Source organism: Panthera uncia (genome assembly GCF_023721935.1).
Source record: "Panthera uncia isolate 11264 chromosome B2 unlocalized genomic scaffold, Puncia_PCG_1.0 HiC_scaffold_24, whole genome shotgun sequence".
Lineage (NCBI taxonomy): Eukaryota > Metazoa > Chordata > Mammalia > Carnivora > Felidae > Panthera > Panthera uncia.
In genome coordinates, this window is record NW_026057580.1 from 104,414,463 (window position 1) to 104,429,992 (window position 15,530).

General features: G+C 41.4%; 1 protein-coding gene across 1 annotated transcript in view; it reads right to left on the reverse strand.

Moving 5' to 3' along the window:
• The window catches only part of RMND1 (required for meiotic nuclear division 1 homolog), a 45,812-nt gene that overhangs the window by 20,225 nt on the left and 10,057 nt on the right, over positions 1 to 15,530 (reverse strand). Inside the window, exons 3-6 of the mRNA XM_049653059.1 lie at positions 8,961 to 9,069; positions 7,126 to 7,201; positions 3,668 to 3,707; positions 1,394 to 1,494 (exon numbers count right to left, since the gene is read on the reverse strand). Of these exons, the coding sequence (XP_049509016.1) occupies positions 1,394 to 1,494; positions 3,668 to 3,707; positions 7,126 to 7,201; positions 8,961 to 9,069 (326 nt within the window). The remainder of the gene's footprint in view (positions 1 to 1,393; positions 1,495 to 3,667; positions 3,708 to 7,125; positions 7,202 to 8,960; positions 9,070 to 15,530) is intronic.

The following is a 15,530-nucleotide window of genomic DNA, read 5'->3' on the forward strand; positions in this document are numbered from 1 at the left end:
AATCAATAAAGGTTAAAAAAATTAAAAAAAAAAAATAAATAAAAATAAAATTAATAAAATTCAATTAGTTCTTCGTCTGTTGTGTCTCTCAGGTTCACGTCCTCACTTTCAAGTGCGTCCACTCTGGGCCCAGGCCCTCACTCACTGGTCCGGTGCCCTTGGGCAGGACAAAACATCTCTGAACCTCGTCCCAAAAACTAGTTAACGTCATTTGGAGGGTTTTTGTCAGGATACATGAAAGGAAGCGTGGAAAGCACTTAGAACAGCGCTGGGCACAGGGCGAGTAGTTCACCTTTGCCGGCTATTATTACTTAGCTCTGATCCCATCTGGTCTTTCTAACGCTTGCTGGTGTCTCTTCCAATTTTCCTAAAGCTCTGCTTTCATCGCTTCCTCTAATACACAGGATTCTTTCTCCATATTCCACTAGACAGGTAACTCCAGGCCTTTCAATCCTGTTCACACAGCCTTTTTCTCTGTTCTGACATCTTTTCATGTTTCCCTGCTTGCTGAGACAGGAAAATCAGCTGGTACATTGCCTACCCACTCATCTTCTCTGAGGATGCTGTCAGGCCCCCACCTCCTGCAGACACCCCCATCTCTATAAGTAATTCTCTTAATTCACACCCTCGTCCAAACTCAAAACCAACAGGGAAAAAAATGGACTTACTCATGAGGACCTTTACTATAATAACCTCATAGGTTCTTTCTGATGAAGGCATAGTACTTCTGAGGAAGGTTATGCTATCCACTTGTTTTTGTTTTTGTTTTTTTTTAAATATTTATTTCTGAGAGACAGAGAGACAGAGCACAAGCAGGGGAGGGGCAGAGAGAGAAGAAGGCACAGAATCCGAAGCAGGCTCCAGGCTCCGAGCTGACAGCACAGAGCCGGACACAGGGCTCGAACCCACGAACCGTGAGATCATGACCTGAGCTGACGTCGGACGCTTAACCAACTGGGCCACCTCGGCGCCCCTCCACTACGTGTAGCCTGACAAGTTAAAAAAATTATGGGGGCGCCTGGGTGGCTTGGTCGGTTAAGCGTCCGACGTCGGCTCAGGTCATGATCTCACGGTCCGTGAGTTCGAGCCCCGCGTCGGGCTCTGTGCTGACGGCTCAGAGCCTGAAGCCTGTTTCAGATTCTGTGTCTCCCTCTCTCTCTGCTCCTCACCTGTTCGTGCTCTGTCTCTCTCTGTCTCAAAAATAAATAAACATTAAAAAAAAAAATTATGTTTACCTACGAATATTTATTATATCGTTTAGGCTTTGTATCTGTACCAGTAACTTTTTTTCTTAAAATGAGTCTCCAAATGTGTAAGTTGTTTCTTGTCTCCACTGCTTCCAGTCTAGTAATTCCAAGTGGCCTTTTTGTAAACGTGATAAAATGTTGCTCACTCTGTTTTGATGTAGTTAAGCTCTTCATTCTCCCAGTGCACCAGTGCGATTTCATAGGGCTGGATTTCATGTTTTTCTAAGACTTGCATCACATGCTTCATCTAGAAGAAAATGAAAAGTAAGTAACCTGAAATTATACCCGATTCTCTCCGTACAAAACTGTGTCATAGTGTTAAGGGTTATGACATTTGTCATTACGTTTGGTGACATTTCTTCTGTTTAGTTTTTACTTAGCAATAATCATGCCTCGGATAAACCTCACTGGCCACTCACTGCCACTGTGCAAAGCTCTTCTGATTAGTTTTTAAGGAAAAGGCAAATTTGTTGTGATATTAAACTCATTGGAATATTAACTTGTCTTCACATTTAGAAAACACATTAGCATAAAGAAAATTAAAATTATCACGTTCCACAACCGAAAGAAAACCACGAGTTTTATGGTTTGTATCTGTGAAATCTTTTTAAAAATGTGTAAGTCCCGGGGCGCCTGGGTGGCGCAGTCGGTTAAGCGTCCGACTTCAGCCAGGTCACGATCTCACGGTCCGTGAGTTCGAGCCCCGCGTCAGGCTCTGGGCTGATGGCTCGGAGCCTGGAGCCTGTTTCCGATTCTGTGTCTCCCTCTCTCTCTGCCCCTCCCCCGTTCATGCTCTGTCTCTGTCTCAAAAATAAATAAAAAAAAACGTTGAAAAAAAAAAATGTGTAAGTCCCATACTTATAAAAATTTAAACAACATAAAGGTATAAAGTAATAATCTCTCTCTGCTCTCCTGAATTCTTAATCCCCAAAGAAAACCCTAATTTGCTGCATATCCTTCCAGACTTTTAAAAATATGTGTTTTTTTTATATAAAATTAGATCATACTATGCATGTAAACATGTTCAATGCTACTCTCCTTAATGCAGAAACCGCAATTTATTTAACCTTCCTCAATGTCCCTCCACAGATTATTCCTACTCTTGAGACACTATTACAAGGTTGCAAATGCACCACCCTTATGTATCTTTGTGGTCTGATGGGGGTATGTCCTCAGGAATTGCTAGATCAAAAGACATGCACACTTACTATTTTGATAAATGTTGCTAAACTGCTCTCTAAAACGGTTTTTCCAATTTTAGAATCTAAACATTTAAGAAAACATTTTTTTTTTTTTTTTTTTTTTTTAAATAAGCTTCATGCCCAGCACAGAGCCCAAAGTGGGACTTAAACTCATGATCCGGAGGTCAAGACCTGAGCTGAGATCAAGAGTCAGATACTTAACCGACTGAGCCACCCAGGTGTCCTCAGCAGAGCATTCTTAAAAAATACTGGGTATTACCAGCCTTTTACATTTCTGCCACTTCAAACAGCCAATTTTTCTTATATTTATTAGTCATTTATATTTCCTTTTCTTCAGGAAACCCCACCTTACCACCGCCGTGTGTGTGTGTGTGTGTGTGTGTGTGTGTGTGTGTGTGTGTTTAGTGGGGGTGTATTTCCTTTTAGTAAAAGTGGGATTTTATGAGGCATATTTTTTTTTTAACTAGCCCTGATATTATAATGGTTATATTTTATAATCTGCTTCTTAAATTTAATTAGGCAATTTCCTAGGAACAGATATTTTTCTACATAATTTTTAAGAACTGCGGTATCACCCAGGGAGGTATCTGACAAACTTCCTACCATTACGTACTTCGGTTATTTCTCATTTTGCTACTGTAAACAGAACGCCGATGAACATTTCTGTACATCACTTATCGTGCATAAATGCAATTACTTCCTCTGGATAACATTCTAAATGTAAAACTTTGTTGAGTTAAATATAAAGCTTTGATCTGTATTATCAAACTACCTCTAAGAAGGTTATAGTAAACAAACTGTGATCGAGATAATGAAGAAACTGTTTCCTGTGAGTGAGAAAGTTCTAGAAAACTTGATCTGAGGTAAGACCTTAGTGCAGTCAAATGCCAGTGAACTGTGATTCACTTTGTAGATTATCATGTACAAAGTGTAACTAACTTCTTTCTGTCTGCGTTGTAGCTAGGCTGTTCTAATTCTTCACAAATTACTATAAGCCCAGAGGATGGAAAATGGAGGAAACTTATAAGCCAAAATATAATCATTTTAGAAGACAAATGTGCTAGCATCAATCACATAATGCAGAGCAAGTAAGCTGTGGATTTTCTGTTAATTTATCTTCCAGTGGCTCAGATTACTGACAATTAACAATTACAATTAACAATTAACAATTTTTTTCTCAGAAAAAATTTTACACTTTTATACTTTATATATACTTACAGTTTTGTCTTTCACATTCCAGAACACAGCAGCTCCTTCTCTGATTTAAAAGAATAAAAGAATCAATTAAGTTAACAGTGGAATACGTTAAGGCCATACGTAAAGCCATGCTTAGGTAGCTTCTAGAATATATCCCAAAGGCAATTTTTACAAATGTGATTACTTATTTGACATTATGGTCCCTAGATGATTTGCTAAAACAAAAGAGCTATTATTGAGCTTCTGATACAACCTGAGCTCCCCCAAATTCATGATTTCTCACATGGTTTGCAGAATAAATAACTCTTATTTTAATACTATATAATTTCATGGATCTGAACTGTTTCATACCTGGTTCAATTCTGATGTACAGAAATCAGAATAAGGAAATTTTTGAGACCCGTCTTAGCTCTCATTAGGCAGATTCTGCTATAGGAAAAGAATAAAGGATCATGCTTTTAATAGTTGTGGAATGAAGAGACTGATATAAATTAAAGCCAAAGATGGCTAAGAGTGCCCACAGAATAATGCCACCCATCCTTACAGCACTTGGACAACAGTGAAGCCACAGGAGGCCTCTGGACCTAGTTCTGGCTTTGAAAGAATTTAAGGTCTAACTTGTTTCGATTCCTGAAGTCTGACACACTGAGCTATTTTTGGTAGTAAATAAAAAGAGAGCCAGAGTGAGAGCAAGAGAGAGAGAGAGAAAGGTATGGCTCTTTTCTTCCTGGAGGAAGGAAAGGTGGAATTGAAAGGCAGGTAAAAATATGGTGGCTTCCTACCATTCTTCAAACATTTCCTTTTTTTTTTTCTAATTTAAGAGAATATTTTTTTGTTTATTTTGAGAGAGCGTGCATGTGTGTGCATGACAGGAGAGGGGCAGAGAGAGAGGAAAGAGAGAATCCCAAGCAGGCTCCATGCCGTCAGCCCAGAGCCCGATGTGGGACTTGGTCCCACGAACTGTGAGATCATGCCCTGAGCCGAAATCACCCAGCCGACTGAGCCACCCAGGCACCCCTCATTCTTCAAGTACTTCTTAAGCGAAGTGCTTAGCCTATGTGTGTGTCTGGGCTTAGCATCTGGGATACCAAGATGAGTATGGTCTGGTTCCTACCCTCACGGAACTCCCAACTTAGAAAAGGCCGACCGACAGGCCTCCAGCTGCAGCCCCACGTGGTGAGTGCCCTGAGAGGTATGCAGGGCACGCGCTGAGACGTACACGGGAGGACACAGTTCCCACGGATGAGCAGGGCTAGCCGAAGGAGCAAACGAGAAGCGGCGATATGGCCGAGGGAACACCCTGGGCTCAGGCAGAAGGCGTGAGGGAGCAGGGCAACATCTCAGAACAAACAGCTAGTTGTCTGCAGTGCGGTTGTGGACATGGGCAAGTACTGGGCAATCAGGTCGGAGAGGCAGGGAGGAGCCAATCTTGTGCCATGATAGGAGTCTGGTCAAGCTCTGCAGAATTTCTGGCAGGAGAGTGTAGTGATGAGAAAAAACGATCCTGCCCACAGACTGGCGGTGGGGTGAGATGGCAGGCAGGGGGTCGGGCAGCAAGCTGCGGCCACCAGCCGGTGGAGGGGACAGAAGGTGGATGCGATTGCCCCTTAAGCCACAGCCAGAGTATTAGCAGTTCAGAGCAGCCCCTCCAGGCAGATGAGAGGGGCTGGGAAGAGCGCCCCTCTTTTGGAGCTGTGCTGTGCGGTGCGGTCTCAGGCCATGCGAGCTACTGAGCACTTGAAATGTGCCCGGTCCACGCTGAGAGATGCTGGAAATGTACAACACACACTGGGTTTCAAAGGCTTAGTATGAAGAGTGTAAAAATCTCATTAATTACTGACTGATTACATGCTGAAATGACAGCATTGTACACATGCTGGGTTAAATAAAATACATTATTAAAATTAATTTTGCACAATATATATTGTTACCGGTGTTCAAAAGTAAATCTTTTTTTTTTCAACTTTTAAACATGTGGCTACTAGAAAATGTATCATTACATACGGGGCTTGCATTTGTGGCTTGCATTGTATTTCCACTGGATGGTGCCGATCTAGAGGCCCTCAGACAACCAAATTCCTCACCTGAGTCAAAGGGGATGCTATTCTACTTGGACCAAATGTTGAACTCTTGATTATCTCCTAAGTTACTTAATAAAGGAAGGTAAGGTTCAGCCACCTGGCTGGCTCAGTCAGTAGAATGCACGACTCTTGGTCTCGGAGTTAAGTTCAAGCTGAATGATGGGTGTAGAGATAACTTAAACATACATAAAAAAGGAAGGTAAAGGGGCACCTGGGTGGCTCAGTCGGTTAAACGTCTGACTTTGGGTCAGGTCGTGATCTCACAGTTCATGGGTTTGAGCCCCACATCGGGCTCTGTGCTGACAGCTTGGAGCCTGGAGCCTGCTTCGGATTCTGTGTCTCCCTCTCTCTCTGCTCCTCTCTGCTCACATGCTCTCTCTCTCTCAAAAATAAATAAAGATTAAAAAAAACTAAAAAAAAAAAAAGAAGGAAGGTAAGGCATTGACAGGAACCAAGCTGGAGCTCCAGTTACCAACTACGAAGACTGGTATCACAGACATTTCATCAAAGTTTGGGTTCTTATAGATGTTCCTTGTGTTTCTGTTCTACACAGAACAGTCCCATGACTGTGGGTAATCCCCTTAATCCCTCTCACCCTCAGTTTCCTCAGCTGCAAAATGAGAATAACAGACCTTCTTTAAGAGCTGTGGGGATAATATGAAATTATTTTCAGTGGTTCCTATTATCATAACCATTCTCACTCAGCAACTCTGGACAATTTGGTATTAAAACAACCTTTAAGCGGCACCTGGGTGGCTCAGTGGGTTGAGTGTCCGACTTCAGCTCAGGTCATAATCTCATGGTCCATGAGTTTGAGCCCCACGTCAGGCTCTGTGCTGACAGCTCTGAGTCTGGAGCCTGCTTCACATTCTGTGTCTCCCTCTCTCTCTCTCTGCCCCTTCCCTGCTCATGCTCTCTGTCTCAAAAATAAGTAAATATTAAAAAAAAGAAAAAAAAACCCTTTAAATAAAATGAATAACTATACGTGAGTCAGGGTCCCAGGCTAAAGTCTCTGGAGAGGTAAGGTGGTCTAAAACTTTAACCAAAGAGCTACAGAAGGAGGAAAAAAGAAGAAAAGACAGCAGAGTAGTAGCATGAGTCTGATAAGGGGCACTGAAGATGAATGGAAGGCAAGGTACTTCTCTGTATTCTTAGTGAGCAAAAATCCAGATTTACAGACAAAGGCAAGCCATGAAAAAACTGTTTCATAAGAGACTTCACCAGAAAATTCCTAAAGCTGACAAAGTCTCCTAGATGAAATAACAATTAAAGGAGAAGTTTAAATCACAGGTAAATTTTGAACGCATTTACTAATAAGGGAGGAGGTGCATCCTCAAGTTTAAAGACCAGTGTCTGCCCACAAGCCCATCTCCCAGTAGAGCTGTTCTCTTGTCTTACCTGAAGAAGAATATTGTTCCAGGATCACCTTCTTTCGCAGAATGTTCCACACCCATCACCAAAATATTTGCTGCATCTGTCATATAAAATAAATGAGTGAAAAGCTACCACCATAAAGTGACCCAAGGTTTATGAGTCACCTAGAAACTTTTAATAAAGTACGTATGATCATTCCTTCATAAGCCATTGAGTGTTCTATAACATTCTGCCCATCTTTTTTAGGTTTCTGAAAATATTTAATATGTGAAAAGGAAAAGACCATAAAAAATTACTTTTACAAAACACCTGAGGCACTATTATTAGTACTATTTAAAACCACTCACTGACAACCATTTTCACTCAGTAATCATTAGTCCAGTTAATAATTATTGAAGTCTTAGTTTCAATACAACCAAGTTTCAGGAATTACATTGTTTACAAAATTCTCTTCCTTTAAATATGATGTTATTAATATGATTTTAATATTCTCAAAGTACTCATTTTGATGGATTTAAATCATGTGAAATGTGGGACAACAGAAAACGTATAGACACAAAGATAATGACCGTTTCAAAATGTGGGCTCAGAGTTAACCATGAGAACGACCACTGTAGCCACCGCCACCTATAGCTAAGTATTTTAACCTTGTACGTATTATTAAATATATGTTAATATACATGTTATCAATAAGTATATATTAGTACACTTAATATTTCTAAGTATACAAATATTCTATAACATAAATTATAAACATATTTTAATGTATCAATTAATAAGTACACTCCTATATGTAAAAAGTTATATATAATTTCTTAACTTAAAATTAGGACCCACAAAGCTTCAGAGCTCCTGGTAGAGGTTGGGGAATGGGGTGTTCGGATTAAAGACCAAATCCAAACTACCTTTTTTGGGTCAGCTCTAACATCCCTAAGCACTATATCCTCCAGAGGGCAAAGTTCACCTACGTAGCCAAGAGCAACATAAATGCAATGGAAAAGACCCAGGGCACAGGACTGGGACAAGAAGTCCCCCACAGTGCAATGCACAGGTCACCCTGCTGACAACTTTTGGGATCAGCCAAGGATACACCTGGAAAATTTTTTATCTTCGGGGCTCCGGACAGAGCTCTGTTTTCCCCAATTATGTTTGTTTCTGCCATCAAACAGCACAAAGAGTCTGTTCCGATCACCAAAGAAGAGCACAGTGGCATTTCAAGTGTTTCTTATGGGGTCAATGACTCTTTGAAGAATCTTCTATGTAGCAGGGAGGTTTTCAACCTATTATTGCTTCTTTGTGGTAAATTTATGAACTTCCATCAGAGTGTTTTAAGTTACTTATTTTTTACTATAAAACAGGCTATTTTTTTTTTTTCAAGAATCTTTCGGGATACTATCCTAAAATCCTGTTAAGTTTATTTTGATTCTCTTTTTTAATATGATTTGTATTCCTCTTTTAGCTAATTTTGTTAGTTTGAAAGTACTGAATTATACTGGTAAATTTTTCTTTAAAGGCTCTCCCTAATTATTTCTATCAATTGTATGGCCTTTCTGTAAGAATAAAACAACTTTTTTATGCGACAGAAATGAAGTGCATGGCCTTTGATTATCCCAAGTCACAGTGATCCTATAAGTAAATCTTAAAAAATCACACTGATTTTAATCTGAGAACTAAAAGTTCTCTGTAAATACATTTTAGTTTCTTATCTTTGTCATTTGTATAAAGAGATTCAACATCATTTTTTGTGATAGATCCTTTAAATAGAAAATGGAGCGTAAACAAATGAATATTTACGATGTATCACAGGAAAACTATTTTCTGATACATTTTAACATATTTGGCCCAGGTTCAAGATGTACCTCTAGGCAAGCTTGTTACTTCAACATATCCGTGGGAGGCCAGATCTTGAGAGAGAGTTCCAAGATGATACTCGTCTGCAGTTGCAAACGCTGTGCAGTGCATCAGGTCCTGTTTCGGCAAGATCGGCACGACATGGGTTACCAAGAGGTTGAAGTGTCTGTGATGGCTATTGCCTTCGGGGACTCCATTTTGCAAAGCAAGCACTCGAGAGTTTTTGTCAAACGTCTCAAAGGTTCATACAAGGCATATGCTGAGAGTGAAGAAAAAGAAGCTAAAGGGAGATAGAGTTCAGCCCAATCCGTGAAAGGACTTTCTTCCGCCAGCCACCAAAAAGGTGGAGTGGGCTCTCCAGAAAACAGAACTGCCCCCTCCCTGGTGGTAGTGTTGCAAACACAGACTAAAACAAAGTTACAGAGAGGATTAAGGCACAATATAGGCCCGGGTGCCGTGATATTTACAGTCTCTCCAAACCTGAGTTGCTGTGACTTTTTCACCAACATTATTATTTTAAGGTCATTTGATAATTTGCTGCTAACCTTTACAGCAGAGATTATTGTTGTTTTTTTTAAAGTTTTTATTTATTTTGAGAGCGAGCAAGCGAGAGCACAAGCAGGGGAGGGGCAGAGAAAGAAGGTGAGAGAGAGAATCCCAAGCAGGCTCTGCGTTGTCAGCTTGGAGCCCCATGCAGGGCTTGAACTTAGGAACCGTAAGATCATGGCCTGAGCTGAAACCAAGAGTCAGACACTTAACCCACTGAGCCACCCAGGCTCCCCCAGAGATTACTTTAAATCTATAAATGAAGTACAGCACTTTTTACTCTGGTTAGTATTAAACAAAAAATTCTGTGTATCTGAGTGGCCTATGTCTGCCCAGTGCACACACAGGGAGCAGTACGGCACAGCACTTTTGTCAAACTGTAAGCCACAACCATCCATGAATCCTGCTACCGATCTGGTTGGCCCAAACCAGCTTAAAAAAAAAAATTAAAGGGGCACCTGCATGGCTCAGTCAGTTAAGCGTCCGACTTCGGCTCAGGTCATGATCTCACAGTCCGTGAGTTCGAGCCCCGAGTCAGGCTCTGTGCTGACAGCTCGGAGCCTGGAGCCCGTCTCAGATTCTGTGTCTCCGTCTCTCTCTGCCCCTCCCCTGTTCATGCTCTGTCTCTGTCTAAAAAATAAATAAATGTTAAAAAAAAATAATTAAAAAAAGATTAAATACAATAAAATAGAAAACATTAGAGTGCATCATTCATAGTAAGGGTAAATGTTACTTTATCGAGTTTTCTGTCATTTATATGTATGTATGTGTTAGGTAAAATACATTCCTCACTAGGGGATGAAGTCAATAAAGTTCAAAAGCTATTGACACAGGCCTTAAAGAGTTCACAGAATTTGAATAACTTTTTTTTTTTTTTTTTTAAATCAGAATGACAGGTGCGCCTGAGTGGCTCAGTAGGTTAAGCACCCGACTTCAGCTCAGGTCATGATCTCACAGTCCATGAGTTCAAGCCCCGCATCCGGCTCTGTGCTGACAGCTCAGGGCCTGGAGCCTGCTTCGGATTCTGTGTCTCCCTCTCTGCCCCTCCCCCCCACACGCTCTGTCTCATCTGTCTCTCAAAAATGAATAAACATTAAAAAAAAGTTAAAAGAGAGGCCGGGTCGCGTGGACAGGATGGGGGTGGAGGGGTGTGGCTGGCGATGTGGCGTTCCTGTGGGCTCGAGCACGTGACTTGGCAGAGTGACCTCATGCGGGAATGGTTTGGGACGCCGGCAAACTCGCCAGAAGGGTACGGTAGGGGACAGAGGCCGGGTGTTCTTGGGGGCCGAAATGGTTTAGTCTGTTTTGTATTACCAGGACTTTGGGACTAAATTTTGCCCTGTTAGGATTTATCCCCACCAACCACGTATTTAGACATGAATTGTTCACCTATAAGGTAAAATCAGGTAGAAACATAAGTTTCAGAAACCCCCTTCCAGCCACGTTGTACCCTCACCGCAAATCCCTCCAAGAGAAATTAGCAACCACATCCCGTGTGTCCTAAAACTTTGGTCCCATTCGTTTCCCACAAAAATATTAAATGTGAAGATGCAACAGCTTGGAAATGTTGGAGGACCCCCAAATCACAGACTATGGAGTAGGATCAGGGACTCAGAGATTGGGAAATGCACAGACGTGTCCATTTCTCCCTCTGGATGTCTCCCCACTATACTACCTGCACCAGCCACATCTGGTTTGTAAGAGGCAATTGAATAGGGCGGGAAGCATAGGTTTCCTATTAAATTCACTCTCCTTCCCAACTCCATTAATCTGTCTACAAGACTCCCCAACAGCCCTGAGGAATTCATTGGATAAAGAAATGATTAGGAAATACCACAGGAAAGGAATGTTTGTAAATTTTATTATTTGATTCTCCCCAGTTGGTGCCCATAGCAGAACCAAGTTAGGGCTGGAACTTCCAACTAGCTCCTCTTCCCCAGGCCCCCGCCAACACAGACCTGATGGGAAGGCAATAAACCTCAGTCAATGCCATCTTCACGATTTTTGCCATCAAAGTATCACTTGAACTACTATTACTTAAGATTGTATCAATCTTAAAGGACATAAGTCAAATTTCATATTCCTTTAGTAAACTGAAAATCAGTTTAACCTGACCACTAACGGAGAGTAACTATAAAAGTCAATACAATGAAAACGAAATGTATTCTCAAATTCTACCAAAGTAAAATCATTGTCAAAGATAAAGAAAAAAAAAAAAAGTTAAAAGAAAATCAGAATGACAAAATGTCTACTTAGAGGACTGCTGTGACGTTTAGACAAGCTGATGAATGTCAAGTGCTCAGAACCATGGCTAGCACAAACAAATGGTCAATCACGGTTAGATTATAGTTGTTCTTACCGTGTGTACGGGTATGTTTAAATCATCAAAATTTATGGGAGGTGAACAAGTGTATCAAGTAATTTACATCTGAATTTTCATATGTTCACAGTTTTATATTTCTGATCAGAACGAGTGATTCTACGGCCATTTGATACGTTTGGTGTCTGACCCACCGCTGGTTAAGAGAGGCTTAGGAGTCACTGAATCAGAATTTACTCTTAGGAGTTACTCATGTCACCATTAAACTCTCTCCCTTTCTGTTATGCCCCTACTACAAAATTTCAGAAAAGTAGTATATTGATTCCTTTCCTCCTCCCACTTCTGTTACCTAACTCCTGGCCCTAAAGTCAAGAAATGGCTTAAGCCTGCCCTGCCTTTTCTTCAATCTGTTATGCCATTCTAATGTGTGATTTAATTTTTTTTAATGTTTATTTTTGAGAGGGAGAGACACAGAGTATGAGCAGGGGAGGGGCAGAGAGAGGGAGACACAGAATCCGAAACAGGCTCCTGGCTCTGAGCGGTCAGCACAGAGCCTGATGCAGGGCTCGAACCCCTGCACCGTGAGATCATGCCCTGAGCCGAAGTCGGACTCTTAACTGACTGAGCCACCCAGGTGCCACTCTAATGTGTGATTTAAAAAGCAGTAGGGGCACCTGGGTGGCTAACTCAGTTGAGTGTCTGACTTCAGCTCAGGTCATGATCTCATGGTGCGTGAATTCGAGCCCCATGTCAGATTCTGTGCTGACAGCTCGGAGCCTGGAGCCTGGAGCCTGCTTCGGATTCTGGGTCTCCCCCTCTCTCTGCCCTCCCGGGCTCATGCTCTGTCTCTGTTTCTCAAAAATGAATAAACATTAAAAAAAAATTTTTTTTAAAGCAGCAGAGGAATAAACAGAGTCCCCGAAGAAACACACAAACTGAAAAACCTAAAATCAACCAAATGTCCACTCATCAGCAAAATGATTTTATCTCAATTAGAAAAAAAAAAAAAAGGCAAGTCAGACAAGCAGAAATTGTTGAAAGTGAGGATAAATGTCATACCCCTCCTTTTACAGATGGGTAACTGATCAGCGGGTTCCCAGAGTCACTATGAAGGTAAGCACATGCTGATACACAGATCATAGGGATCCACAGCCAGAGTATAGATAGTTACTGGAGTACAGGAAATCAGTTATGTGCGTAAGGCTTAGAAATGCTAACCCTATCTGTTCTTTTAAGGCTTCCTGGAGTTAGAAAGAGCTGAGAGGACATGAGATTAAGCTGCATGAAAGAAAGGAATCCTGCCAACAGGAGCCAGGTAAGGCCACAGTGGGCAGGCTGTGTTTGGCAGGAGACCCAACAAATTTACTGAAACTCACTAAGCAAAATCACAGGATATTAGGTTGGATGTCAGAATTACTTGTGTGACTACTACAGCTGACACACTTTGTCTGGGCTGTAGCGAGAAGAGCAGGAGGAGTCACAAAAAAGAAAAGATGAGGAGATAAGGGGGCCTCAGTCCAAGAACTATTCCAGTAGAGGATCTTCCCGTAACTGTACTGAAAAGGGCAGAAGCCACCTGTTCTAGAATCAGAATTGTAAACTGGCAGCTCAGAGAACTATCCAACTCAAAAGTTGACCCACATTTGGGGCACCTGGGTGGCTCAGTCGGTTAAGCGTCCGACTTCAGCTCAGGTCATGATCTCGTGGCTTGTGGGTTCTGGCCCCCCTTCGGGCTCTGTGCTGACAGCTCGGAGCCTGGAGCCTGCTTCGGATTCTGTGTCTCCCTCTCTCTCTGCCCCTCCCCTACTCACACTCTGTCTCTCTCTCAAAAATGAATAAACATTAAAAAAAATGTTTTTTTAAAGTTGACCCATATAGTGTTTTTTTTTTTTCAATGTTTATTCATTCTTGAGAGAAAGCATTGGGGGGGGGGGGGGGGGGGGTGGGGGATGGAGGTGGGGACAGAGGATCTGAAGACGGCTCCGTGCTGACAGCAGTGAGCCTGATGCAGGGCTCGAACTCACAAGCCATGAGGTCATGAAATGAGCCCAAAGTCAGACACTGAATGGAGTCTCCCAGGCACCCTGACCATATAGTGCTTTTAAGATTTGAATTCATCCTCAACAACAAATTGGGGTTTCACACAAAAGCCAGATTTCCACCGAGATCTGACCAAGTGGAAGATCTGGCAATAATCAACTACTGAATATAACTGGAATAGAATATAATTAGGAAAGAATATAATTAGGAATAGAAATAATTCAACTAATGAATATATTATTCACTAAAGCTGAGGAGGTGGTCCCAGTTCTCCAGCCCACGCAGCCCCTCCCACCCGCTAGGTCCCTGCCTGCCTCACCATCCTTCGTTGCTGATCAGACCCGTCCGCGCTAAAAACACACATACTATCGTGCACTCAAGTGCATTCAGTCACTACTTCCATGAGAAAATACATTCTGAGTTCCAAAAAATTATAAATAAATTTTTAAACACAATCTGTTTTTGCTTAGCCATTCCAAGGATTTTTGCAGACTTTCTGACGACTGTCACCTTTCCTTCTTTCCCTGTCTCCTGTTTCGTTTGGCTCAAAGTTCTGGCCAGCATCACATAAACTTACACGGCTTGCCACACTACTTTCTGTATCCTTAAGCCTTCTGGGACTCACTCTCCCTGTAAGTTATGGCCTCTTCCACTAATAAATGATTTACAAAGTTTTCCAGATTGATTTGTTAGATCAATCTTTTTTTAGGTTTATATCCTTTGCTATAAGTTTCTTTTTTTTTTTTTTTTTTTTTGCTTTGCTTTAAGTTTCAAGATCGCCCTGAAATCCATTTGGTAAAGGGAAAGAGGCCCACGGAGTGTGCTGTAGTCCTGTTTTTTCCGTATTAATTATATTGTTATATTGTGAGAAGCTTCCGTTTTCATACGTCTTTTGCTGGATTTTTATAATGAACCATATATATAGTGAGAGCACACATTTCAGGCTCTAGGACAGGGATCAACAACTTGTTCTTACGTAGATGTGCCAAACCAACCTCAAACACTTACTCGATTTAACACTTAAATGTAGGCCTTTCTATTTTAAAATGTTAAAAAAAAACCAAAAACCTAAAACCGAAAGCCAAGAAAGCCACAGTGTTTCAATATGTGTTTTGTTTTGCTGGCCACAGAAAACATGTTCCAGCAGATGGGGCTAGAAATCTATATACGATCCTCGCTTCAGTGCATCACACGCTCTGATGGAACACTTTTCTTAAAAAAGAAAGCTTATTTTTATTCACGTTCTAGTACTGAAGAAGAGTAATGCATTACTGTAATGTTGCCTCTAAATACGAAAAGAAAAATGCATGTTTTCCTGTTATGTATAGACCGTAGATAAAAGTTATACAACACAGATACGTTTTACGTCAGCAGGACAATGCTTTCGCTTTTAAGTTTCTTGACTCCATCCCACAGCGAAAAAGCCTTCTGTACACACAGTACACAGATGCACGTGGGCACACATACCAACACGTGACACAAAAATTTCACGAAATAGTATTCATTTCTACCACGATTAATGCATTCTGATGCTTTCTATTATATCTCGCTAAAAAAAACCCCAAAAAACAAAAAAACCCATCGATTAGTAACAACCCACTAGTTAACTCTGCAGTACAAGGACGTGCCCGTCTCCATGCTGATCAGAGCAGTGGCTGTCGTCCTCTAGCAT